Source organism: Drosophila mojavensis, unplaced genomic scaffold (assembly GCF_018153725.1).
Source record: "Drosophila mojavensis isolate 15081-1352.22 unplaced genomic scaffold, ASM1815372v1 contig_136, whole genome shotgun sequence".
NCBI classification, from domain to species: domain Eukaryota; kingdom Metazoa; phylum Arthropoda; class Insecta; order Diptera; family Drosophilidae; genus Drosophila; species Drosophila mojavensis.
Genome location: NW_025318667.1, coordinates 27172446 through 27200074, shown reverse-complemented (window position 1 = coordinate 27200074; position 27629 = coordinate 27172446). Strand labels below are relative to the sequence as shown.

Here is a 27629-nt window from a genome sequence, read left to right as displayed (position 1 = left end):
CTAGACCGGGCAGCGACGTGATGCGTCGACAGCGCTGCCAGCGTGGGCATCGGCTTTGGCTACAATTTGGGCTGCGTTGGCTTTGGCTCTGGCTGTGGCTGGCCCACACATGCGCCGGCCACATGTGTGCTGCGAGCGTGTCGCAGTCGTTGGATTCCAATGCCAATTCCAATTGAAGTTTCCGCCCCGCCAATTGGGCGGCCAGTTATGTTGGATTGGTCACTGCTGGTCGAGTCTGGGCTGGCGGGCCGGCAGCCGGCGGAATTGGGGTCCGGCTAAGGACGGTTTCTATGCCCAACGGCCAATGGGGGCCCATTGGGCAGCTCAGCGAGCAGCAATGTTTTGGACACGCGCTCTATCTCGCTCGCACACACATGATAGCATATGTGTGAGTTGAATGGCATGCATGCATGCTTGCATGTGTGTGTGTGCTGTGTGCTTCTCTGTAGCATGTGTGCGTGCGAGCAATTTGCATATCGTGCGTTGAGCTGGCGACATCTGGCGGATTTTTTGTGCGCGCTGTAAAGTATGCAATGCTTTTTATTTCACGATCATTTCTGTTGTCCATTGGCGTTGCCTACTTTCGTGCGTTGCTATAAAGTTTATGGCACGCGATCGAAAATTAAAAATGCGTTTGTTTCTTTTACATTTTTTCTTTAATTTGTATGTATTTTTTTATATTTGTATTTTGTAACACAGACAACTATTTTAATTATTAATTTACGCTTTGTATTTATTATTGTTTATGTTCAAAATATTACACACACTTGAAAAATATTTGGTTTTATTTTCGAAATTTTTATTTTTAAATTTTTAGTTGCACATTTCGCTTGCTTTTTATTTCTGCTGCGATTTAAGTATTTTTGTATTTGTGCATTGTTTTCTTTTGTTTTTGGTTTTTGTTTTAGTGTAAAGATTTTTTCCTTTATAGCTATAATTAAATTTTCTAATCATGTATGATAGTGTTTAGCTTGTTGGGCTTTGAATTTTGGATTTTTTTGTCTTCGACTTCGATTTCGAATTCAAAAACTTTGTGTTTGTTGCTGTTAAAAAAAAAAAAAGAAAATAAAAAACCAAAATGTTTTTCTTATAGAGTTGAAAATGAAACATAAGTATTTTATGATTTGTATAATATTTGCATTTTTATTCAATTTTTCTTGATTTTCTATATGAACTATATGTATAGGTATATAGATAATGTATATGTCTTGTCGTGTCTTGTCTTGTCTTGTCTGAAACATAATTGATTTGAAGAATTTCACAAAAACGAAAAAGTAAAACATTCTCTTCTCTTTCACTCGCTCTTTCTCTATCTCTCTCTAATAAAATATGCACGATAAACTTCATAGTTGAAAAAATTGCTTGTAGTGTTGCCGCAGGGAGGGGACGGGGGGAGAGGGTTGAGAGGGGTGTTCGTTTTAGGGGTGTGTGTGTGTGTGTGTGTGCGGCAACAGTAGAAGCAATTTTTACTTTAAGTATTCTTTTACTTTTCTTTTTTCTTTTTTTTTTTTGGTAAATTGAAATCCAAAACAAAACAAAAAACAAAGAAAGCTGAAAAACCAAAAAGGAAAAGAAAAAAATAAGTTAAAACTAATTTAATTCTTTTTCGATTTGCATTTTTCGCTCGCCAAATAAATTTGTACTAAAAACAATTATTAAATATTAATCAAAATGTGAGTTCTTTTTATATATATTTTAAAGTGTGTTTTCTATTCTTCTTTCAATCAAATAACGAAAATCAACAGCAAAAACATTTATGCAAAAAAAATTGGTTCATTTCTCGTATTACTTGCTACCTTCTCTTTCGCTCTCTTTCTCTCTCTCTATCTCTTTCTTTATCTCAGGGAAGAAAACAAATACATACGTTAGTTCCTCAGTCTTCTAAATCTAGTTGTTTGTTGTTGATGTTTTTTGTTTTTGTTTTTTCTATAATTGTTAATTGCTTTTCGCTTGAAGTTTTACGTACAAATTTAATTAATTTTTCACACATTTTTCACGTGCTCTTTCTGTCCTTTTCTAATGCTCAACTGCCGCTAAATTTTTTGCTTTTGCCTTGTCACGAATTTGTGTTTCTTTCTTCAGCTCCTTCTTCGATACTTAAGCTAATTGTTTACAAAAAAAAATTGTGTTTACATTTATAGATTTATTTATGTATGTAAAAAATTTGATTACTTTCCGTTTTTTTTTTATAGTTTTTTTTTTCTTTTTTGTTTGTTTTAATTACAATTAATAATAGAATTATTCTCTATGCAAAAAATGTCTCGAAATAATATTTTAAAAAAATTATATGCATATATATATATATACATCTGTTAATATATATGTATATGCATATGCTCATATATCGTTATACCGTAATAATTATAGTTAATAAGAATTCTTTTATACAAGTGTTGCTCTTTAGTGCCTAGATTTCTAGATTTACTAAAATGTACATCGATGTTTAACAAATACGCGATCTTAAAACACACACAAAAAAAGATTTATATATAAGTCTACTATATATAGTATATAGTAATTATGTATTTTGTCGTGTCTTTTTTTTTCTTTTTTGGATTTACTCTTAGTGTTTTTCCCACAGTAGTAGTATTTTTTTTTAGTATTTTTTGTTGGTTTTTCTTTTATACAAATGTTTTGTTTCTTATTCTTTTGTTTTTTGTTTTTGTTTTACTTAATTGCTATAAATACACTGGAAAATGTGTCAGACGCAGTTGTCCTGCCGCATATATTCTTAATTTGTAATATATATATATTTAAATATATGTTTCGCATAAATTAAGTATTTTAAAAATATTAAAAAAAAAAACTTGGAAAAAAATTGTGAAAATTAATCGTAAATACATATATTCATATATGCATGCATATATACATATATATTTCTATATTTAGGTATATGTAGTATAGTACTTCTTTAGCAGACACACACACATATATAAAACGTAATAAAAAAAAAAAATTGTTGAAAAAAAAAATTGAGTTTTTTGTTTAAAATTATATTACATAACGGTTATTGCTTTGGTATTAAATGCCTCTGGTCGTGTTGTAAGTCGCCTTCAAGGAGCAGCCGAATGCTTGCATGGGGCAACAACAACTGCTGGCGCAATCTTTTAGAAAGTTGCAGTTGCAGGGGGCGAGAGGGTTGGGCCGTACCTGGGGAGGGGGGCTGTATCATAACCGTACGACAACTGTGCTTCACTTCATATGTACAAGGGGCGAAGGCGGAGGCGGAGGCGGGGCGGGGCGGGGCTCGGGGGCTAGGTGCAACATCTTTAGAAGATGCGCGACATGAGGCGGCTGCGGCTGCTGGCCAACGGATGATGGTGGTGCTGCTGAGCTTGCTGCTGCTGGTGCTGCTGCTGCTGCTGCTGCTGCTGGAGGTGGTGGTGCTGTTGTGCGGGCGGCAGCAGCGCGTGTGGATGCGGCTGTAGCACATGTGCAGCCAGCGGGCCATGCAACGTGGGCGGCGGGTGGTTGTGGTTGCTGCTGCTGCTGCTGCTGCTCCAGCTGCTAAAAAGTCATGCCTCCTCCTTCAGCGAGATGGAGTGCGCCGGCAGGCTGGAAGAAGCGTTGGAGTCGTTGTCGCCGCTCACGCTGCCCGCCAGCGACAGATTGTGTCCGAATTGCGGCGGAAAGCCCACAGCCACGCCCATGGGGCAGGGCGACGACTGTGTGGGCAACTGTTGCTGCTGCTGCTGTTGTTGCTGCTGCTGTTGTTGCTGCTGCTGCTGCTGCTGGGCCTGGGCAGCTGCCTGCAACTGTTGAGCGGCAGCGGCTGCCTGGGCAGCAGCCACAGCATTCGCCGCGTTCGCCGCAGCGGCCGCCGCCTTGCCCTGGTTGACGACGCACTTGCGCATGTGCTTCTCGAGGGTGGAGGGCACGCTGAAGGGCATGTCGCAGAAGCGACAGCGATAGACGTCCTTGCCGGTGCGGCCGTGCGTCTTCATGTGGCGGGTGAGCTTGGAGCTCTGGGCGCAGGCGTAGGAGCACAGCTCGCACTTGTACGGCTTCTCGCCGGTGTGGCTGCGCCGGTGCACGGTCAGGTTGGAGCAGTTCTTGAACACCTTGCCGCAGAACTCGCAGGTGTCGTTCCTTTGGCGCGACTCCTTCTTCAGCAGGGGTCCCTGCAGCAGCGAGTTGGCGCCGCCCAGCCCGAGCGGCTTCAGCTTCAGGTTCTCGAACAGCGCCTCGTTGCGGTGCAGCGCCGACATGCCCCACCAGTCGCCGCCGTCCATTTTCATGCGCTTGGACAGCTCGAAGGGATTGGGGAACGGATTGAAGAGCGGCACCTGGGCAGGCCCGTCCTGCGGCTGCGGCTGGAACATGTTGCAGTTCTTGGCGAACTCGTCGCGCAGCCGCAGCGCGGCCACCGGCAGCCCGTTCAGCTTATCGCCAGCAGCGCCTGCTGCATTCGAGGCGCCTCCTGGCACGGAGGAGCTGCGGTTGTTGTTGTCCACGGCGGCGGCGGCGGCAGCAGCTGCGGCCACGGCAGCCGCCTCCTTGCGGCCCGACTCCTGCAGCGCCTGCTTGTAGGCCTCCGAGTACTGGGCGATGTTGGACAGGCCGAACTTGTCCATGAGCTCGCCCACCAGCGAGGTGGCGCCGGAGCTGGTCGTCTTTGGGCTCTGGCTCTTGCCGTCGATGCGATTGTTGACGCTGAGATCCTCGGCCTCGTAGTCAACGTCCTCGCAATCGTCCAGCTCGTCCTCGTCGTCCTCTTCCGCATCCGCGTCCGCATCGACGTCCTCGTCGTTGAGCTCCTCGTCGGAGTCCTCCGGATTGGGATCCTCGTCGTTGTCCGCCTCGTTCGTCTCCAAGGAGTCGGCATTGCTGCCCCCGTCATGGCCATCCTGGTTGTTGTCGCCGCCGTTGCTGCTGCTGCCGTCCTGGCCCTCGGCGGGGCTGCGATGGACGCGCATGTGCTTCATCAGCTTCTGGATGTGGGAGCACTCGAAGTCGCAGGCGGTGCACTTGTACGGCTTCTCGCCGGTGTGCGTCCGCTGGTGGATGATCAGATTGTTCTCGAAGCGGAACTTCTTGTCGCAGTAGCCGCACGCATAGCAGCTCGCCTCCAGCTCCGCCTCGCTGCGCTCGCCCTCCAAGGGCTTGCTGGGCGGCGTGCTGGCCGTGCTCCGCGGCGTGCCCGGCAGCTGTCCGAGCTGTCCGCCGCCATTCTCGGCGCTCTTCTCGGGCGGCGTCAGGGAGTGGGGCCGCGGGGTCGCCGTCAGCTGCACAGAGCTGGCTGCGGAGCTGGGCGAGGGGCTCGCAAAGCGCGGCGATTGCTTCTGTCTAGGACTCGGCGAGCTCGAGTTAACAATGTTGCCAGCTCCAGGGCTTGTTGTGCCCGCAAGCTGACGCAATCGCTGCGAGTAAAAATCCATCTGCTGCGGTTCCAGTTGCAAAGCGGCGCCCGCTGGACTCACAGCGGCGGCAATGGGCTGCTGTTGCTGTTGCTGCTGTTGCAGTTGCTGCTGCTGCTGTTGTTGCTGCTGTTGCTGGTGCTGCTGTTGCTGCTGTTGTTGTTGCTGCTGCTGCTGTTGCTGCTGCTGCTGTTGCTGCTGAGAGCTGAGCGACGGTGGCGGCAGCGCAGCGGGCGGCACTGAGCCGCGTTGACTGCTGTTGCTCGAGGGCGGCCGTGGCTCGACGCCGCTAGGAACATTGACGGCAACTCCTGGCAGCGGCTGCTGCTGTTGCTGCTGCTGCTGCTGCTGGGTGGTGGCGTTGAACTGGGCCTGGGCGGCGGCGGCGGCGGCAGCCAGATTGAAGCCGTGATGGCGGAACTGCTCGCTGACCAGCTGCTCCATGCGGTAGTGGTCGGCGGGCGTGGGGCGGCCGAAGAGGGGCGCCACGCTAGGAACTACATTGCCCTGGGCCAGCGCCGGGGGCAGCGGCATGCGGAGCAGCTGGAACGGGTTCGCGTGCATCGCCTCGGGCGGCGCCAGGAGCGGATGATGGCGCATGCCCGCTGCCATTGCCGTGGCCATGTTCTGTTGCTGTTGTTGCTGTTGCTGCTGCTGTTGCTGCTGCTGCTGCTGTTGTTGCTGTTGCTGCTGATGCTGCTGCTGCTGCTGTACGCGCTGCTGCAACAGTTGCTGTGTCGGTGAGTTGCCGCTGCTCGCAGTGCTGCTGCTGCTGGTGTTGGCCGAGCTGGCACCACCAACAATTGCCGTTGCGCTGCTGTTGCTGCTGCTGCGCTTCGGGGCCGGCGATGCTGACGCCGACTGTGACGCCGACTGCGACTGCGAGGCGACGGCCTGCGCCATCAGCGCGTGCAACGGCAGCGGCATGCCAACGGTTGCTGCTGCTGCTGCCGCTGCCGCCGCCGCTGCTGCTGCGGCCGATGAGGGGCTGAGGCTGCGGTTGGGGCTTAGGCTGGCGTTCGCGGCCGCCGACGCGGCTGCATTGAGGGCGGCGGGCGTGGCCACAGTCAGGCCTGCCTCCACGTAGATCTTGACGCCGTGCGAGTGCTGCACGTGCTGGATGAGGCGCCAGGCGGAGGTATAGCGGGTCTTGCATCTCGAACACGTATAGTTGCTGGGCTCTACACGAAGAGAGAGAGAGAGAGGGGGAAAGAGGGAGAGAGGTAGTTTAGTTATGTTGTCTGTCAAATATGTGAACTGGCAGGAAATGAGGCTGCCAGCAATTTGCCTTATTAATTATTAATAAATGCCAGCGGAGGGCGGGAGTGGGCGGAGGGGGCAGGGCGGATATGTTGCAGATATTTGCTGCTGCAAAGTTTCGGCGGCGAATTTATTTATTTATTGATTTTGTGTGCAATACGCGCACACACACACACACACACACACACGAATACAGAGACAGAGAGAGAGAGAAAGAGAGAGTGAAAGAGAGGCGCGTGTTGCTGGCGTGCTTAGCATACAAATGGGCGCGCACGGCAGCAACATCAGCAGCAGGAGCAGCAACAGCAACAGCTGCAGGTGCTGTCCCTTACAGCAGGATATTGCCAAACACACCCACACACACACACATCCACACACCCACACACACCTACACATGTCATGTATCGTAATAGTTTCTGCTTCTTTTTCACTTCTTTTTTTATGTGATTTGCCGTGCGGTTTGTCGCGACGTTTGTTAATTTGCCACGGAAACCGAAAACTGTAAACCGTAAAACGCCACTGAAAATCAGAAACCACCAAAACCACCCGAAAGGAGCCACATGTCCTGCGGCGGAAATTACAAGCCCACACATCCACACACTCACACACACACACACACACACACATGTGGCCATAACTATCGACGAGGGTTCAATTGGGCGAGCGGAGGCGGGGGAGCACGCAACAGATGCGATTTTTAAAATGAAAAATGTGAAAATGTGAAAATTTGCTACGCCAAGAATATAAAAAATAAAAAAATAAACCGAAGACAGCAAAAATAATAATAATAATAATAATAGTAAAAAGATGCGATGCGATGAGAGCCAAAGCGAAGCAAACAAAGCAAAAAAAGCAAAGCAAGAAAACGAATTGCAAATACGCTGAAGCAAAAGAAACGAACGATGAGAATAGATAAAGGAAAGAGGAGGAAGAGGTTATAAGATCTCTAGTGAAGAATGAAAATTGAGATTGTGACAAGAGAGAGAGAGACAGAGAGAGAGTAGGGGAATATGTAACAGAGAATAATTCCTAGGCTCAATATAGCCAAGAGCTAACTGGAGTAAGTAGATGAGGAAATGCGGAGACCGAATTCACCTCTCTATCTATATATGTAGGTATGTAATATATGGAATAGCTCCAGGCCAAGCTGGAGGCCTTTGTGGCCCTGCCAGGGTTAGGGTATCAGCACGTAGCCAACGAGGCACAGACTGGGCACGGGGCTAATCGATGGAAGCTGCTGCTGCACAGGTCAACACATGTCACCGCAGACGCTGGCCATGCGGGCAACAAGGTGTTAATGCGCCTCTATTAGAAGCCAGCTACCCCTCGGGTGCGGGGAGGAAGCAGAGGCAGAAGCAGTAACTGTGGAAAACTGTGCAACGCACTTTGCATTTAAATGACGCTTTAAAAAATATTGAAAATGAAAATGGAAATGGAAATGAAAATGAAACTGAGCGAGGAGCTGGAGGAGGAAAACGCATGTCGCGCACGAGCCCATAAAGGTTGAGCTCATCAGCTGAGCGAGAGAGAGAGCGAGACAGGGAGAGTGATGAGGTAACTACACTTTTGCTTTTTCTTTTGTTTAGTTTTTCGTTGTTTTTATGACGTTCCGCGCGGCTGCAGCTTCTCGTTTTCGTTTTCGTTTTCGTTTTCTCTTTTTTTTTTTCCTTTTTGTTTTTTATATTTAACTTCCTGTCAAAGGTGAGAGCGTGCTGAACATGATTTGGCCACGACCCCGACGCAAGGACAATGCCGATCAACGGGTTGCTGGCGAGGGAGGGCGGACGGAGGGCAGGCGGATCTCTTGTGCCCAAAATCCTGGCCTGATGCGGGCCGCAGGAAATGCAAATGAATCTGACAGATACACATAATTCGTTTCTCAAATAAAGGGTTGCTGCTCCTTAGGGGTTAGGGGTTGCACAAGGGGCAGCCAACTGCTGTTGTTGCTGTTGTTAGGGATCTCATGATCATTATCATTCGGTCACATCATCATTGTCATAAAAAACGAGGCAAAAGTTGTCGAAAAACGTGCGGCATTTGCCAACTGCTCCTACTTTTTGTTTTTGTTTTTTTTTTTTTTTTAGAGAGACGCGCGTTGCGCACGCGCCAAGCGCGCATCCTTTACGTCCTGGCAGACGCAACTGCTGCCTGCCTGTCTAAATGTCTGTATCGCTGTCTGTCTGTCTGTCTGTCTGTCTGTTGTCTGCCCTGCGCCTGGCACGCTCTGATTTTGGCAGCTCGTTGAGCGCCGCTGCTGCTGCTGCTCGCCCGCTGGCATTGTCCTGCGGGAGTTGGGAGTCCAACTCCAGCTCCAGCTCCAGCTTCAGCTCCCGCTCAAGTGAGCCGAGTGACTGCATTCAAAGCAGCTCAGACGGAAGCGAGCTAAACAAAGAAAAGCCAAGTCGCGTCCCGTCTCGGCTCGTCTCGAGCCAGGAAATGGCAAATTGACCGCCTGCTGCAAAGTGGAGCCAGGAAGTGCGCCAGGACAACGCCACGTATGAGCAATGCCAGGCAAAGGACGAGAGGTCAGCGGGTGGGCAGCAGCAGCAGCCACACACACACACACACACACACACACACACACACACGCACACACTTGAAAAAAGGGTTGCACAGTAATGGGATAATTGTTGCAGCTTTTTGCCGCATGTTGCCAACGCAGCCGTCGAGTGTCCTGCGGGTTCCTGCGGCGATTTGCATGGCTCGACCTTTGCCTAAGCCTTTCGCTGTATATCCTTTTCTTGTCTTCTTCATTTTTGTTGTGTTGTTGTTGTCGTTGCTGTGGCACAAAGAAAGGCGCGCGCGTAATCCTTTTTGTGGGTGGACGTGGAATTGCATGAGCCGAGCGCATTAGCCATTGATTTCGATATTGAGATGGTAAGCAGGTGGCTCGACACCGAGGCGGCCGGAGGCGTGGCACTTTTATTTTATGCATACATATTTAAAAAAGGGGGCGACACTAATGCCTGGCTTAGTGCCAGCATGAGTCAATAATTGAATGCGAGTGCGGTGAATGCGAAAAACGGACTGCCTGACTGAATGCCTGGAAGTGGATAGAAGTGGTCGACTGCGGGCGGGGTGAGAGGAGGGGGTATGTGGAAGGGGAAAACGGCTGAGGCTGAGGCTGTGTATTGATAAAATGGGTTCAAGCACTGTTGTCCTTTTGGCTGACCTGTGCGACCTGTGTGCCGTGCGGCATCCCCAACCCCCCCGCCGACAAAAAAAAAAAAACACACACACAGAAAATGAAAATGAAAATAAAGGTAGAACTCAACCCACTCTCGGCTGATGGTTTTTCATTGTTGCTGCGGTCGCGACACGCTGTGCATTTGAAACTTTGCCAGCAAATTGATAATTAACATGACACACACTCGCACACACACGCACACATACACATACATGTGTGCTGACAGGCGAACAGCGTAAAAAGCGTGTAAAAAATTTTTCGTGACATTCGCGCGCTGCGCAACAAATATTTAAATTTTCCCCCCATTTTGTTGACAGTTTTTCACAGCGAGTCCTCTGCTTCTGTGTGTGTGTGTGTGAGTGTATTCGTGTGTGGTAGCTATGGCAGCAGTCGCTTCATATTTATAATTACCAAATGGACAACAATTGGATGCGAGGACAGCCGCAGCAGCAGCAGCAGCAGCAGCAGCAGCAACTCTTGAATGCGAGCAGAAAAATACGAATCATGAAAAAAGTCAAACAATGCGTAATTAACGTGACAGCTACAGATACATCTGCAACTGTATCTGTATGTGTATCTGTATCTGTATCTGTATCTGCGGCCACTGCGCTGATGTGCTGACAGTTTTGCATTGTCAGGAGTCAAACAACTTTGTTGCTGTTAACTTTTGTCGCTGCTGTTGCTGTTGTTGTTGCTGTTGCTGTTGCTGTTGCCCGTGTCAAAAGCGCAAAGTTCAAGGGTTAAATTGCGACAATGTATGAGTGTGTACTCGCATACGGCATTCAAATGCGAATGACACGCATCAAGTGTCAAGCGCTGATGGCTTAGGCAAGTTCATCAGCGAAAAATTCACTTGGACAGGTTTAACTAGCATGTGAGTGTATTCATGAGTGCACTCACTAGCGCATTGCTGACAACGAACATAAGTGCAGGTCAGCAAAATAATGATAAATGAATGAACTGTAGTCATGCAGATATTTATGAATATATTCATAAGTATTCATGAGTAAATACTAGTAAAGGAAATAAAAAACCTGACATATTTTCTTTGATTTTAAGTTTTTATTCATCAGTGTATTCACGAGTATTCATGAATTTAGATATGGAAAACACTTTCAATTTTGAATGATGAGAATCATGAGTCTTTTGAGTGTATTCAGAAGCATTCATGAATTCGATAATGATAAATTATCAAAAACTAAATATTTATATCAATCATTCAATTTCAATGATGGAATGCATTCATGTAGCAAGTATTCATGAGTGTACTCATAAGTGTGCATCATTAGTATTCACCCAACTACATATGAATAGCTTTCTAGCGCAGAGAGACGTTACTAAGTGCAACCGAATAACTTCACTCATACCTGTTGTGCACTCATTCATCTATTCACTCATTCAATTACTCAATCAATCATGTCGAACTCGAACGGCGCCTGTCGATTGACGTCGCGTGGCTTGTCGCGTCTCACCTTTGACTCCGCTCAACCCGCTGGGCACGTGGCGCGCCTTCCGTTGGTCAAGCTGACCGCCTCAATGGTCAACGTGCGTCCCGACTTTTGACCCCCGACTCCTGACCCCTGGGCCTTGCCTCAACCCCTTTAGCAATTTCTTGGCATTCTTCGCCTTTGTGCGTGTGTCAAATCCAGTTCGCATTCGCATTCCCGTTCCAATTCCCATTCCCATTCTCATTCCTATTCACATTCGCACTCGAGTGTCCTGTGTGCTTTGTCCACTCAAGTGGTTTTTTTTACCCACTCTTTCTCCCTCTCCTGCTCTCTCTCTCTCTCTCTCTCGCACTTTCCTTTGCCTCTTTAAATTACCCCCGAGGGCAGCTCGACTTCTGTGGCTGCTGACAGCTTCTGCTACAGCTTCTGCTTTCTGCTGCTTTGTTCACTGTCCTGTTGGGCTTATCCTTTCCCTCTTCGCTCTTTGACCTGTCCATAACTCCACTGCCTCTCTCCCTCTCTCTCCCATGGTCTTAGTCCTTGTTATTGTTTTTATTGCTGTCTTTTGGCGCTGGGCTTTGGCTTTTCATCAGCTTCATCGTTCGCAGCATTTGCATTGAAAAATGTCAAAGTCAAAGGGCAGCAGCGGCAGCAGCCGCGTGACAATCGAAGCTCGCTCTCTCTCTCTCTCTCTCTCTCTCTCTTTCTCTTACTCTCTGCGTTCGCCTGTTGTCCGAGTGTCCTTTTTGGTCCTGCTGCACTTCAGCTTTATCAGCCGTTTTGCGCTTTGATGTCGCCCACGTTCTCATTTTTTTTTACTGCATGTCCTTCGACATTCTCTCAGCTGCTTTTTTCTACTTTTTTCCCTCTGTGTCGCAGGACAAAGCGTTTTACAGCGCAATTGGTCAGAAAGGTCCTGAGCGATGCTGAATGTGGGAATGGGAATGGGAACGGGGAGACGGGCAGGGGCAGAGTCAGGGGGGCTTTGTTGTGTTAATGCAGCTGCAGCTTATCGCACGCTCAGCAGCCCCGCGGCCCGATCAGCAAGGACTTATGGACAGCCGCGAATGCACATCCTTTGACACACACACATACACACACTAACACACACACACACACTTCAAACACATTTTTTAGTGCACATTTTTGCCGCCTCGTTTGATCTTGATTTTAATTTTTAATTTTTTTTTATTTTTATTTTGGCGCTGGTCACTAAAGCAAGGCGTGGACAAGGGCTTGGTCGGTGGCTGGGTTCAGGGGGCAGGGGGTGGTGGCTTACTGGCTTTTAATTTTGATTACGCAAATATGCGCATATAACAAGCATGCCACAAAATGTGGGCCCGCTGCTCACCTGTATGCACCGTGTTGGCCTCGGCATCGACGAGCTCCATTTTGGGTCGCTTGGCCAGCGGCTGCTGGCACTCGTCGCTCGCTGGCAGCACCTGCGACTGCTCCAGCTCTCGCTCCCGCTCCTGCTCCCGTTCCTCCTCCTGCTGCTGCTGCTGTTGCTGCTGCTCCTCGTCGAGCTGCTGCTCCTCTTGCGGCAGCTCGTCGTCGGCGAGGGGCTCCTGCTTGACCTTTGGCTTGTCGTCGAGCAGGGCGCAGTCCTCGATCGCAGCGCGTCCGATGTGAACGTCCTGCTCGCCGGACTGTGGACTGTGCGGCTGCAGAGGCAGCGCCTCGCTGTCCGCCTTGGGCGTTGTATTGTCGTTCTCTGTCGAGGACATGGAAGGGTTAGTATGGCTCATGGGCCGCTGAGCTGCTCTGGGGTACTTACCATCCACGAGGCGCTTGGGCGTGCTGCTTGCTCCGTCCGCCAGCAGGTCAGCCGGACTGGGCGGTGGTGTGTGGATGCGTGAGCCGCTCGCTGCGCTGCTCGCAACGGCCGCAGCAGCCGCCGCCGCCGCCGCAGCAGCAGCAGCTGTGGCCGCAGCAGCGGCAGCGGTTGCGGTGGGTGGTGCCACACCAACCGGAGCCGACTTGCGACCTGTGATTGGCGCCGATATCGATGGACGGCGATTGACCAGGCTCAGCGGACGGCCCTCGTCGGCATCGCGATCCATGCTGGGCGCCTGTGTGGTGCACTGGCCGTAGTTCTCCTTGTTGCACTGCATCACCTTGTGCTGTATGAAGCGGACAATGTCCGACAGCGCGAAGGTCTTCTGGCATGCGCCGCACGTGAGGATGTCCTGCGCGGCGACCGCATCGTTCTCTGTCGAGTCGGAATCTGCAATGGGCAAACAAATTGGTTACTCTCTTTGTCTTCTCGGCTTAGCCAACGTTGTTCGACTGTGGTGCTGAGCCACCCCACACCACCCCGCACCACCCGCTGTTAGCTGTGTGACACTTTTGCACTTGCAGTTCATAAATTTGGGCAGCGCCACTCGCTTTTATGGCCATCGCAAGTTGGCCATCAATTCTGGCTTAATGCGCCGCCAAGCTAACCACACGACCTCTCCGCCGGGTGGTTGCGCGCCCGTTGCCTAATCTACTTTTACCTCCACTACGTTTTCAGCTTTTATGGCAGCGATTCCCGCTCGACTGCCATGAATAATTGTCTCACATCTAGGGCAGAGTCTTTACCATCTAGAATGGACGAATGGAGCTTACGAAAAATCAATATCGATAAAGGTATCAATCGATTTACAACAACTTATCGATAAGTTTCGCTAATCAGAGTTTCCATGCATTAAGCACAGCAAATATTAATTGCAAATTGGCAATTGGCAATTGGCATTTGGCTTGCCATTCACACACACACACACACACACTTAGCTGGATGTGTCACAATTGATTTGCAACAACAATTTACGGCTGGCAATTTGGTTGGGTTTTTACGCTGGCAAGTTGTAGCTGGCAGCACCCATGACCAAATGCCAAATGCTATGACAGCCCTGCCCAAAAGCCTCTTCCTCCTCCTCCTCCTCCTCCTCCTTCTCCTGCTCCTCTTCGTACTCCCCCTCCTCCTGCCGCTACCCACTTATTTACATATGGACACTGCTCTGGGCGCTGATAAGAGGGCGTGCTGCTGCTGCTGCAGTAGCTGGGCTCGAAACGTGGGCGGCGGGGGCGGTGCCGGGACGTCGGTTAGTAATACGCGAATCGATTCGCTTGCACTGCTAATTTATGTATTTGCGCGCGCCCAAATAAAGCGACAAATGGTAAGTTCACCCCAGCAAAAACCACACTCAATCGAATGTAATCTATGCCCACACCTCCTCATCCCCTCCTCCTCCTCCTGCTCGGCACTATTTGCATGTGTGTGCGAGTGTGTGTGGATATATGTGCACATAAATTCCAGCGAAATGCCGAAAAATGTTGTGAGGCGCCTGCAATTAATTCGAGTCGCAATGAACTCGCCAAAATTGCTGCCGATTGTTTGTGCCACAGAAGAAGCAGCAGCAGTAGCAGCATCAGCAGCAGCAGCAGCAGCAGCAGAGACCGCAGTCGAGGCAGTAGCGGTGACAGGGGCAGGGGCCGGGGCAGCTATGGCTGTGCCTGCCCTCGGGGCTAGGCAACTTTTGGTAATTTATCGATGAATTTTGATTGACCAAGCAAGAAGAACTTTACGCACCAACTAAACGCAAGCAGAGGGGGATGGAGCAGGAGTCGCTGAGAGGCAGGAGAAGCTGTAGCAGCAGCAGATTAGCCGTCAGGCATATGCGACCAACAAGGGTTTGTCTATGCAAAAAGAAAACCTGATTGAAATGTTCCCAAATTGACAAAGTTTTCCTCACATTTGGTCAATCCCGAAACCCGAAACCCGAAACCGAATTGACCCAATTCAGAGCCGATCAAGCCGAGGCTGCGACTGAGCTCCTACGAAATGCTAAGCACAAAATGGAATCTATGAGAAATATTTGTTTCTTTTGTTCAAGTAATGTATTTATTTGTGTTTTTTTTATATATTTATTATACTATTAATTTTAAGGACTTTTTGTTTTAATTATATATTTTTATGTTTGTATTATTCAATTTTATTTTATCATAGAAAATATTGAGCATTTGGTTTATTTCATTTATTTATTTAATTTATATATTTTTTTAATTAAATAAAAATGTTTTCAAAATTAAAAAAAAAAAAATCAAGTCTAATAAAAAATATATATTATGATACTTGTGAATTTTAAAAACTGTTTTATTTTACTTTATTTCTAATCATTTCTTTCGCTATTTAATAAAATGAAATCTATGAGAAATCTTTGATATGTTTTTTTTTCATATTTTTTTTATTGTACGTTTTTCTTGTATTTAGAATTTTTTGTATATTTATTATATTTTATGCTACTTTATTATATATTTTTTTATTTATAATTTATACATAATTATATATTATTTGATTATATATATAATGATTTTAAAGAGCTTTTCTATTCAATTCTATTCAATTTCTATTCACCTATTCTATCTCTATTTCTATTTACTTATTGATTTATTTCTACGCTTTCGTCTCCCTCCCTTTAGGCTTCACATTTGGCTGCGCCCTTAAGCTAATTGCTCATCTTTTATTACGCACAGCCGCTGCTCGGCTCGGCAGGATTACAGTCTAGCCCTCTCCCAGCTCAGCCCAACTCCAGCCTCGCCGCCTCCTGCTCGAGCTGCCTGACTTTGTCAATTAGCTGTCGCAACATTCATAGCAAAAAAAGGAAAAACAAAAAACAAGAAATATTTATTGACGCGCTGTCGTTTGCCACTTGTCAAGTTTGTTGTTGTTGCTGTTGCTGTTTGGGCAGTTTGAACAATTTGCGGTTGCCCACACACACACACAGAAACATACACACACGCACACACATATCGTCTAATGCGCCCCGAAGCGTTGCTCAACTTTTCTTTTACTATTTTTTTTTTTTGCCACGTCCTTTGTCCGTCTCTCTGTTGCGTGTGTCCACCCCCACCCACAGCTGCCGCCCGCTCGTTTGCTATTTTTTTTATCAATTGATTGTCCTGCGACAGGGTGACAACAAGGTCCTCACACACACACATACACATATGCTTTTATTTAGCTCATATTATTATTATATGTTTATATATATATTTCTTTTTTTTTTTTTTTGGTAATTTTTGTGATTGCTTGGGCGGACCTTGGCCCGCTGCCCGCTGCCCGCTGCCCGCTGCCCGCTGGACGTTGCTGACTTTTCGCTTTTGGTTTCTGTTTCAATAATAACAACAATAAAAAACATATATAGAGGAAAACAGAATATGCTTTCGCTTCCCCTCGTTGGCCTATTGACATTCGCTTTTTTATACCCATTTTTTTGTTGCTGTTGTTGTTGTTGTAGCTGTTGCTGTTGGGTATTTTATTTATTGATTGGCGATCATTGGCGTGAAATCGACGCAGGACGCAATTAGCCGCCTGTCTGACTCCATGAATTAAACATGTGTTGTTGTTGTTGTTGCTGTTGTTGCTGTCAGTTGTTGCTGTTGGTAGTCGTTGTTGTTTTTGGTAGTTGCTAGCTGCTGCGCGATTGGCCAGTGGACAGCCAGCGGGCAGGTAAAACTGACTTGTTACCTGCTTTCATGTTGTAGGCGTTGCCTCGCGTTAACTCGGGACTGGCAGAGAGCGAGGGAGAGAGAGAGAGAGAGAGAGAGTGCTTGAGTTTCTCTCTGTGTGCATTGGACAGGGGTAACAGAGTCGAGGGGGGCGTAACTATTTGACTAAGCGATTAGATTAGATGCGAGCGAGTGTGTGTGTGTGTGTGTGTGTGCGTGTGTGTGCGTGTGTGGCGAGAGATTAACGCGCGCGTCTGGCAAAAACTAGGTAAATATAAATAATATACAAAACTTATTGACAGCTCCAAAAAGTCTGCTGCAATATTAGGAGCGAGCGCAAGGGGAGGGGGCTAGGGCTGCAGCAACAGCAGACTGCGACAGCAGCTGCTGGCCAAAAAGGTGTATCGAAAGGGTGTTCAAAGTGCCAGCAACTGTCAAATGTCAGACAGACGCTGACAGTCGCCTGACAAGTGTCAACAGAAGGTAGCTCTAACTCTTGCTGTGTGAGAACGAGAGAGAGAGAGAGAGAGAGAGAGAGTGTGTGTGTGAGTGAGAGTGTGCTCACGTTTATTTGGCGAATATTTCATAAAGTCAGCTCATAAATTGAATTATCTGCACAAAAGGGCAAAAAGGACACGACCTAAAAAGGGTTCACCATACTCACACACACACACACACACATACACACACTAACAAAAAGGCGCAGCCAACAACAGCCATTTAAGCAGCCAGAACGAATGCGCTCAGCACCCCTCCAATCGAACCCCACCCCCACCGCCGCCGCCTCCACTCAGTTGACCAGCTGCGCTGACAGCCAAAAACAGTTTCGAAAATCTCTTGAATTTTTCGCACAAAAATGTCTGTGATGTCATCGCATATGTGTAATTAATTCAGCTGCGCCCCCAGCCCTCTATGCACACACTCACACACACACACACACAGAGAGACACACACGCAGAGACAATAAATAAATTGAAGTGCGTCGATTTGTTAACCGCGCAGCTTAAGATTTATTTACGAGCTACTGGCAAAAGAAACAAATAAAACTATCCTGCGGCTATTAATATGCGCCTAAGTGGGTGTGCGTGTGTGAGTGTGTGTGTGTGTGTGTGGGAAGTAGCACAATTAAGAATTAACATATTAATAGGACTTTTGCGCAAATTATCAGGCAGGCACAAATGTGAAACTCAAGCAGGACTCAACTACAGATACACAGTCAAAGATACAGATACATCTCTCTCTCTCTCTCGCTCTCGCTCTCGCTCTCGCTCTCGCTCTCCCTATTTTTGTTATTTATAACATTTTCATGTTATTGACTGCACGCTGCGGCAACTGCCCCACCAATCCAGCCCAACCCCATAAAGCCAACCACCTCCCATATGCTGCCGCCAGCCTTGCTTCCTCCTCCTCCTCCTCCTGCTGTTGCTGCTGCTTCTACTGCTTCTACTGCTGCTGCTTTTGTTGTAGGCGTGGCACAGGCAGAAAACAATACGTTGATTGTGCTAATTTATGCCCCCATCCACACACCTACACACATGCACATCCACATACACACACACACACACATGTGGAGCAAAGGACGCGCTTTATGGCCAAAAAGGTTATGGGCCAGTCGAGGCTGGCTGCGCGTCGCCGTTTAGCTGGAAACCAGGCTGGCCATAAAAACCAGGCGAGCGCCACACGGACGACTGTTTTTAGGTGCCCACGCACACACACACAGACACACATACACATGAGCACTAACAGGCGCAGACCAAATGAAAAATGGCGACTGAAAAATAGCGGAAAATTGTTACGTGGAAGAAAAGCAAAGGGAAAAAGAAAATAGCCAACCGAATGTGAAGCAACTGCAGCAGCTTTGATGTGCGCCCAGCGGAAGGTCAGCGCGAATGCTGCAGCACATGAGCTCACACACACGCACACACACACACACATGCAGACCCAGAGCTATATACCTAAGCACAGTTCGCGGCGAAAGCTTAAAGCCCTTTAAAGTTCCATGCGCTGTACAGCAAGGCCTGGCAGGAATCTAATGCGATTCAGCTATATTTGATAAGGAAGTCGAAAGGAAGTGCTCAAGAGAGCAGAGGAATATCTGCAAGAGATTGCCACTCGCAGTTTCTTATGAAATCAAAATGCCGTTTTAAGTCAATTTTAAATATTATTTTAGAAAATATGCAAGATGTGCTGAAGTTCTCAGCTGCTCGATGAAATATGAAATATGAAGTCATAGCATAAATTTGACTGTATAACTATTTTTAAAATTTATGCAATATGTTTATAACTTATATTTAGCTATGCTATAGCTGTTTACGACTAAGAATCAAACGGAGTATTTATCAATATTTATGGATAGATAAATAGATGCTTAGATAGTTAGATATTTGGGAATTGAAATCAACCCCAAGAACTTTGCAAATGCAATATAATTTTTGATTCCTCCTCACTTTCTCTCAGTCTCAATGTTAGTGAGAATCAGAATTCACTTGGGGATCAAGAAATAAACAACTAGCACTTTTATAAGTATATTAAAGAAAGAAGCTTACGAACTCGTTTCTCTCACGCTCTATTGTAGTGGAAAGAAGTTCTTAGCTATTTTTTTTATATACCTGTATTCTCTATATTTAATTTTATAAAATTCCCTCATTGTTTTCCCTGGAAGTTGTCGCTTCAAAGTTTTCCTTTCATTCATGAATGGTTAGAAGAAATGCAAGAAGAAGCAGAGCTTATTATGACACCGAGTGCTCCATTTGTCGAGTCGTTGTCTATAGACAAATAAATTATGTACTAAAAAACAAGTTATTGTTGCTGCTGCTGCTGCTGCTGTTGTTGTTGTTGTTGTTGTTGTTGTCGAAAAGAAATGCTGTGTAAATATTTAAAAATGCTGAGCCACATTTTGTTTGTTGTCGCCTTATTGTATTGTTTTTTGTTTATTATTATTATTATTGTTTCTGCTGTTGTTGTTGTTGTTGGGTTTTGGCCAACGGGGCTGCTTCTTGAGCTCATTTAAAAAGTTAACGAAAAAAAAAAAAAAAAAAACTGACAACGAAGCGGGACAGACACAAAAAAAAAGGTTAAACAAATTCGAAATTTTTCGTTGCTATTGCGATAACACACACACACCTTTGTGGGGGCGTATGTGTGTGTGTGTGTGTGTAGTGGACACAGTCACACACACAGCTTGACAGTGACAAAGCGACGTCAGGCAGCTGAAAACTCATGCAATGTGAAGGCGCGGCGGCAGGCAGCGGGCAGCGGGCAGGAGGCAGGGGCAGGGGCAGGGGCAGGGGGCAATGCCTTAATTTGTTTAAACAAATTACGTGGATAACCAACAGGCAGGCGGCTGGCGGCTGGCAGCGGGTAAAGGTGTTTCTTTCATTTCATTTTTGGAGCAGCTGAAACTACAACAAACACACATGCAATTGCCTCTATGTGTCGGTGTGTGTGTGTGTGTGTGTGTGTGGGTGCCTTATCAGCTAGCTGGCGGCCAGCGACGCGTCGCCGCGGCGTTGCCATCGCCTTCATCGCAAAGTGTTTTAGCATACAAATTTGGTTTTATTTGCCTGCGTTGTTGTTACCTGGTGCTCGCCCCCTCCTCCTCCTTCTCCGCCTCCTGCTGCCCCAGCAGGAATGGCGCTGCTGCTGCTGCTGCTGCTGCTGGTGGCCAGGTGCCCATGGCATAGTCCAAGGGCAGCGAGGGAGCTTCGACACACTGGCTTGCATGCGAGGGTGGCGCAGCGGCGGTTAGCCAAAAGCCAAACGCTGAATGCTGATAACACCCGCATGTGCTGCCCGACTTCGTGCCCATTCCCTCCACATCCTCACAGCCCCACACTGCCGCTAACATAACACCATGCCAGTGTGTGTGTGTGTGTGTGTGTGTGTGTGTATCTGGACAAACAAACAGTCCGCCAGGTTGAGGTTGAGTGAATGAGCCATATGCAAATATAGGCGGCCTGGAAGCGAGCATTAAATGTGGTCACATATTCAAACACACACACACACACACACACTTACACGGTGTGTATATATATTGTGCTCTATATGCCCCGACACAGCAACAATAAACTGAGCAATGTGTGTGTCAAGCCAAAAGCTGGACACACACAACATACGAGGACAGTTGGACTACATACACACACACACTCACACACACACACGCATACATACATCTGTTTAGATATATGCATATATCGGGGGCATATATACTATATAGCCAAGGCAAACGCTGCTGATAAGTACAAGGGAAATGAGCACAGCGACGCGCAAGTCAAGCCATACGAATTTCAGTTACATTTCAAATTAGCAGATAGAAGCATAAAATTATCGATAAATGTATCGCAGGGGCAAACAAACGAAGCAATCGCAATACAGTAATGTGATATGAGCAATGATTTCTTAGCCAAGTCAACATAGAGATCTAAGCTGCTTATCGAACTATCGATAAATAATGGGAATGTGAGAACAAGCCTCTCGTTGCAGAGTAATTCATCTGGGATGGCATTACTATGCCTGCCAATCGATAACATTATCGATAACAGCAGCTGTACATGTGCCAATTGTCCAACGGCTGCAAACACTATCAGCCGACTTGCTGGGCTTGCCCTGAGGGCGTGAGCTTGCGGGGGCGTGGCAGTGCCATGCGAAGGCTTCAGCCAGAGCGGCCAAGTCCAAAAGACCTGGCCCGCTGTTTGCCTAGTGGCAAGAAGCGTAGCTATTGTCAGTGATAAGAGACTGTTGTTGCTGTTGTTGTTGTTGTTGTTGCACGCTTGCGACAATGTTGTAATGTGGAGGTTTTACTTTTAATTTTTCCAGGTCGCTAAAATATTTGTATTTGTATTTGTGTTTGCATTCTGTGGTGGGACGCGTTTGCTTTATATTCACCCGAAAAGTCAACGACAACAACGGACATGCCATATGTAAATAGGCGCGATCTATATAAGAATGTCTATATGTATGTATTCATATATATACATATGTATAGCAGATAGGTTGGGTCTATGCCATATAAGACCTGGGTACACATAAATGTATCTCAGATTGTGTGGGTGCGGGCGTTCTTGTTGCTGTTGCTGTTGTTGTTGTTGTTGTTGCTGTTGTTGCTCTACTCGGTAACAGGCGCTTATCAAAAGTACAGAAAGAAATCATAAAAAAAAAGAACGTGAAAAAAAAGAAGGCAAACGATTCTTGCTTCGCTGTCGCTGCGTCTTCCATGTGGAGGACGGCGAATGATTAAAGAGACAACAAGAAGAGCCGAACAACCGGAAAGGTGAAGAATTCTTGGAAATGCTGCAAACTATCTTGAAAGATCGTCTATCTCAGCGCGACTTATTACGCGCAACATTGCCTCTTGATAAGCGAGCACACACTGCCACGCCCCCCACCCACCCACTCACTCACACCCGTGCTCTGAGGCTAGCATTGCTCCGAAATTATTTTGGTACACTTACGGCTCAGCGAACGGAATCCATGATCCTCACTGATCGACAGCATTTTGTTGTACATTTTGTGGAATTTGTTGTGTTATTTTGTTCAGCTTGTGGAACTTCACTTTGTCATTTAAAAAAATTGTAATATTCGTTTGGTCAGTGTTTCAGTTTTTGGCACATCACACAGAGTATCTATATACACCGATATATAAATATAGATATATTGATAGAGTTCTTATCAAGGCACCGCGTTGCACACACACACGATCGTAGGTAATCCAAGTGTCCTGCGCTGTGTGCGGAGCCAACAAAAAAAAAAAAAAAAAAAAGCACGAGCTGACGAGACGAATCTCGACTTCGGAACGTATTCAAAATTCTCGCACGTGTAACGGTTAAGTTGATGCGGCTTCTGTTTCGATGTCGTCGAATGCGTTTTTACGTAGTTTTTGTCGTTTAGCCTAACAGGATCTTGAGCGCGTCCTCTGGTCTGTACGGGCTGAGCGCGTGTGTTGTTGACCCCACAGAGGCTTCACGTGGACTGACAATCGAAAGTCTTCCTGTGACGGTCGTCGACGGTCCTGCCCCTGTCTCTCAGTCTCTGAGGCTGTGCGGTCGACGTCGGCGTCGACAGCACGGTGACTGCATTCGTCTCTGTGCCAGTGTGAGTGTGAGTGAGTGTGTGCTGCGGACTGCGTTTGCCCTCGGTCCGTGTGCGGGACACACGAGAAAACACACAGAGAAAAAACAAAAAAAAAAAAACGTGTGTGAACGTACACACACACACACGGGGTAGTTGCTGCTTGCCTCTCGCTCGCACTACTCACACTCAGGCGTGTGTGTGTGCTGCGAGTGGACGTCGACTAAGAAAAAGGGGGATGAAAACATCTTTGGACTCTGCGGCTCTGCTCCCTTGGCCAGCGCCAGCGCCAGCGCTAGCAGCAACTGCGCTGCTGCTGTCAACGTTCGCTGCCAGCGTCGCCGTCAGCGTCGCTCGCTTTGTTTGGCGCTCCTGCTGCTATCTGCTCTCCCCCACCTCCCCTTTCCCCGTCTACCCATCGCCAATTGAGCTGTTACACAGCAACAACTACAATAACAACAACAACAGCAGGAAGAGGCAAGCGGCAAATGATAACTGAAGATCTAAAGGCAACAGGCTGACTGACAGAGACAGAGGCAGAAGGAGAGAGTGAGTCGAGCAAATAGCGAATCAGTGGCAAAATCTGACATAGTTCTACATTCAGATCTCCAAGAATTTATAAAAAAAAAAATAAAGAGATTTCCTCAGGTATCAAATATGGGTGAAATTATCAGGTTAAGGTTATATCAATTCTAATTAGACAGATATTTCGAATATACCTAAACATAAATGGATGGCAGACTTTTCATATATATTGAAAATACATCTATAAATATATATTATATTATAAATGTAAGCATATTTATTGTTATTGGAATGTATTTTAGAGATTTAGTCCGACAAATAAATATGGTTTGTCTATACAGCGAGTCTGCATTACATTTTTGATTATTAATTATTAATTATTTATTAATTATTATTTATTATTTATTATTTATTATTTATTATTTATTATTTATTATTTATTATTTATTATTTATTATTTATTATTTATTATTTATTATTTATTATTTATTATTTATTATTTATTATTTATTATTTATTATTTATTATTTATTATTTATTATTTATTATTTATTATTTATTAATTATTATTTATTAATTATTATTTATTATTTATTATTTATTATTTATTATTTATTATTTATTATTTATTATTTATTATTTATTATTTATTATTTATTATTTATTATTTATTATTTATTATTTATTATTTATTATTTATTATTTATTATTTATTATTTATTATTTATTATTTATTATTTATTATTTATTATTTATTATTTATTACTATTATTTATTATTTATTATTTATTATTTATTATTTATTATTTATTATTTATTATTTATTACTATTATTAATTGATGTTGATGTTGAATAAATGAAATAAATTTTATTAAAAATACAATATGCAGGGAATTTTGATTTATGGCTATATAAGATGTGCTGTATACCTATCTATACACTCCCAAGAATTACTACAGATGCAAGTGAAAGTTAGTGCCCCACAGCTGTTAAACATTATCTAAGTAGATAGCAAAGCAAAGTGAGCTAATCTCTTGATATTCCTGAGCTATTCCACTTCAACAGTTAGTACCACAGTCCGCATAGCTTGTATATATAGTACTAGTCTTACATACATATAGTCGCAGTCTGTCTCAGCATCTATTGCGCACATTTGACACAATCATAGCCCAATGGTAGCCCCATGCTCAGGCTGTTCCACTTGGCTGGCAACATCTTTGATGTAGAGCTGGGAATCCTTGGATTGCGCATCCAACTGAGTTGAGTTTGTTGCCCTCTGCGCAGTGTTGAGGCATCTGCGCAGCTATAAACAAAGAGAGGGAAAGAGAGAGAGAGAGAGAGAGAGCGAGAGAGATTTGCGCTTGGTCCATATGGAAGCTGCGCAATAAGCGTGGCGGCCAGCCCCGAAATTCTTGATGCCCCGTTAGCCCCGACTGGATCTGGATCTAATAATAGACGCTCAGCTCGCCCAAGAGCGAGCGGGATGCACAGTTAGCGGGCAGCGGATGCCGTAATACTTTTCCATAGAATTTCCAGCCAACAGTTGTTGCTGCTGCTGCTCTGTGAGTGTGTGCATGTGTTGTGTGGTTGTGTGTGTGTGTTTTTTTTTACTATAGCTTAATCCTTTTCGGGGGGTAAGAAATGTTTTTTTTTTTTTGTGTTTTTTTTTGCGCGCGCATTTCTTGCAATCGCCTTGGCCCAGGAGACGGCTGCGCAGGCGCCGAGCCGAATGCTAGGGGTAGGCCACGGTCACGTCTTGCGTGAGCTGCGCAGCGTGTAAAAGGATGCTGCTAATGTCCTGCCAGGAAGCGTACATAATAATAAAAAAGAGAAAGAACGAAAAAAACGTGTCCCGCTTTGTGCGCTTAATCAAATGCCATTCAATGCGAAATGGAAATGGGAAATGGAAAATATTGCCAGGGGGTAAGGGGTAGTACGGTGTAGGGAGTAGGGGTAGAAGGCAGAGGCAGAGACAGAGCCGCCTTGCAATTTTTTATGCAATTTGCTGATCGACGCCTGATTTCTAGAGTTTCGTTTTTCTTTTTCTTGAGTTGTTTTCCATCAGCAGTTTTTTTTTTGGTTTTTTTTTGCAACCCCGAGGGTGCTCACTCGTGGATCGACAGCTCCTTGCTGCTGCTACTGCTGCTGCTGCCTTGCCAATTGCTTTGTGCCGTGTGTCCTGGCCAGGTAGGCGCAGGCTGGCCTCTCCACCCCTCAGACGTCAGATGTGTGTGCGTGTGTGTGTGTGTGAGTGTAACGGCATTTTTTTTCTATGCAAATTTTTTCATATTAATTTTTTATGTCCCGCGTGCGTGTCCTGCTCGCGTGTGTGTGTGTGTGTCCTTGTTGTGTTGTTTTTTGCCCTGTGAGCTGCTTCTTATTGTTTTTTTTTTGTTCGTCCTTCTTTTTTTTTTGACTGTCAGTCGCTGGGTTCCTTGGGTGGTGGCCAAGATTTTCCCAAGATATGAAATATGCAGAGGAATGAGGCTGAGCAAAAAGGGAAGGTAGCAGGGCAGCCGTTGTCACATGTGAGGCAGACAAGGTTTTGCATTTGATTTAGGCAGGACGACCCAGAGCCGGGACCCTCGCCGGCTGTGCGCGACTTGTCCTTGCGCATTGATTACCGTCGCTTTTTTAATTCAATTCAACAATGATATAAAAAAAAAACGAAGCTGCTGCTGCTATTGCTGCCTGGGTGCAAAGCCCGATATAAAAAAAAAAAACAGAAAACAAGCTAAAGAAAGGACAACACACCCTGACAGGAGCTGCGTCCCAGGCCAAGCACCCAAGACGGGCAATTGTCGTCTCCGGTTCTTTGTGTCCCGTTTTCCCTATGCACATCAGAGCTTCAACTTTTTTCTCTTCACTATTTCCAGTAGTTTTCGTTTAAATGAGCAAATCTTCCCAAAAAAATGCATTCGTTTTTAACGGAAAATTTATGAGAACTCGAATCGGGTTAGCGAAAGGATGTGCCAGCCCTACCAGCTCCTAACTCTTTACTCCTTTTTTTTTTTGTTTATTTTTTTATGGTTTTTTTCTTGCATAATTTCCGTCTTGGTTTACCGTTGCGTGTTGTAGATAGAAATCCAAGAGATGCTGCGCATTTGAGCAAACCAAATAGATCTCAGGATGGAATGGTTAGGAATTGGCAACTGTGTTATAAATGGGGTAAAATAATACAAAACAGAGTTTTGGTAATTTGAGAAGCAAAAAAGTGTAACGGTTTTTCGAAAAACTTGAAAGATTATAATATAAAAACAGTTCGTTAGGTACAAAGAAAGAAAAAAAAAATAAAATAAATAAAAAATTAGGTTCATAAAAAGATATTTCAAAATGAAATTTTTTTTTAATTTTATATAATGAATATGTAGTATTAAGATCTATTCAATGTATATATTATAATAAATTTAATGATTTTCCATAGTTAATACAATTATTGACAGCGAGAATGACAGAACTATGGTTGATTTTTTGCTATTTCATGAAATATTTGTAACATCATTTGAGCTGCATTTCAAGAAGAAGCAAAACTCTCCTTTCCATGGGCCTATCTGCGGGCCTTTATAACCTGCTTGACCTGTGCAGGACCTAAGTCTGGAGAATTCGTTTAGCTGCTGTCATAATCAGGCGTATCAATCAGTTTTCCCATGCACACATTTTTTATTCTTTCCATATAGGTTTTTCCTTTTGAAGTGCTTGTCGCTTTGCTAATTCCCAGCAACAATGAAGGAGGCCAAGACAGAGAGAGAGAGAGAGAGAGAGAGGGTGGCAAGAGTGAGAGGGAAATAGACGTGTCATAACTGAGTCTCATGCATAATAAACAGTGGCGAGGGAGTCTCTGAGTCGCTTAGTCTCTACACACCCGGGTCTCAAAACTCTCAAGTCCGAGCTCGAGTTCGAGCTGGAGGCCCATTCAGCGCTCGTCAAATGTGTTTATGACAATTATTGTTGTAGGTGCTCCGTTTGCTTTATGTGCAGATCATCGTGCCGATGGTAAGCAGCAGGATGATCATCATCCTCATCATCATGATGATGAAATGTTGTCATTGGACGTGGACACAGGTCGGCCGACACCGGACAACTGAGGCGCACGTATGGGACCGGGGCACAAAAAATGAAATGAAATGAAATGAAAGAAAAAGAAAGCAAACTAAAGACGCAGAGGCTAACAATCAGATACAAAAACACGCACCGATACAGATACAGATGCAGATACAGATACAGATACAGATACAGATACGGATACAGCTACACAGATATCTCGGATGGAGTTGGACGGAGACAAAGTGTCCAAA

At 45.7% G+C, this 27629-nt stretch overlaps 2 protein-coding genes across 4 annotated transcripts in view; both read right to left on the bottom strand.

Moving 5' to 3' along the window:
- Nucleotides 1-2896: 2896 nt before the first annotated feature.
- Nucleotides 2897-3512, bottom strand: LOC116804481 (protein kibra-like; the record flags this gene model as incomplete). Its single annotated transcript, XM_032732216.2, has 1 exon — nucleotides 2897-3512. A coding segment is annotated over one exon (243 nt), but the record flags the coding sequence as incomplete, so codon positions are not given.
- LOC6584822 overlaps nucleotides 3488-27629 on the bottom strand; it is a 57736-nt gene continuing 33594 nt past the window's right edge. For 2 of the 3 annotated variants that reach the window (XM_032732383.2, XM_044008788.1), the window contains exons 2-4: nucleotides 13030-13479; nucleotides 12604-12966; nucleotides 3488-6538 (exon numbers count right to left, since the gene is read on the bottom strand). In XM_032732383.2, coding sequence (XP_032588274.1) covers nucleotides 3516-6538; nucleotides 12604-12966; nucleotides 13030-13479 — 3836 coding nt within the window. In that variant the 3' untranslated portion in view covers nucleotides 3488-3515. Of the gene's footprint in view, nucleotides 6539-12603; nucleotides 12967-13029; nucleotides 13480-22192; nucleotides 22460-27629 lie in introns of those variants that run through there. The other variant, XM_044008786.1, reaches the window with a different exon arrangement.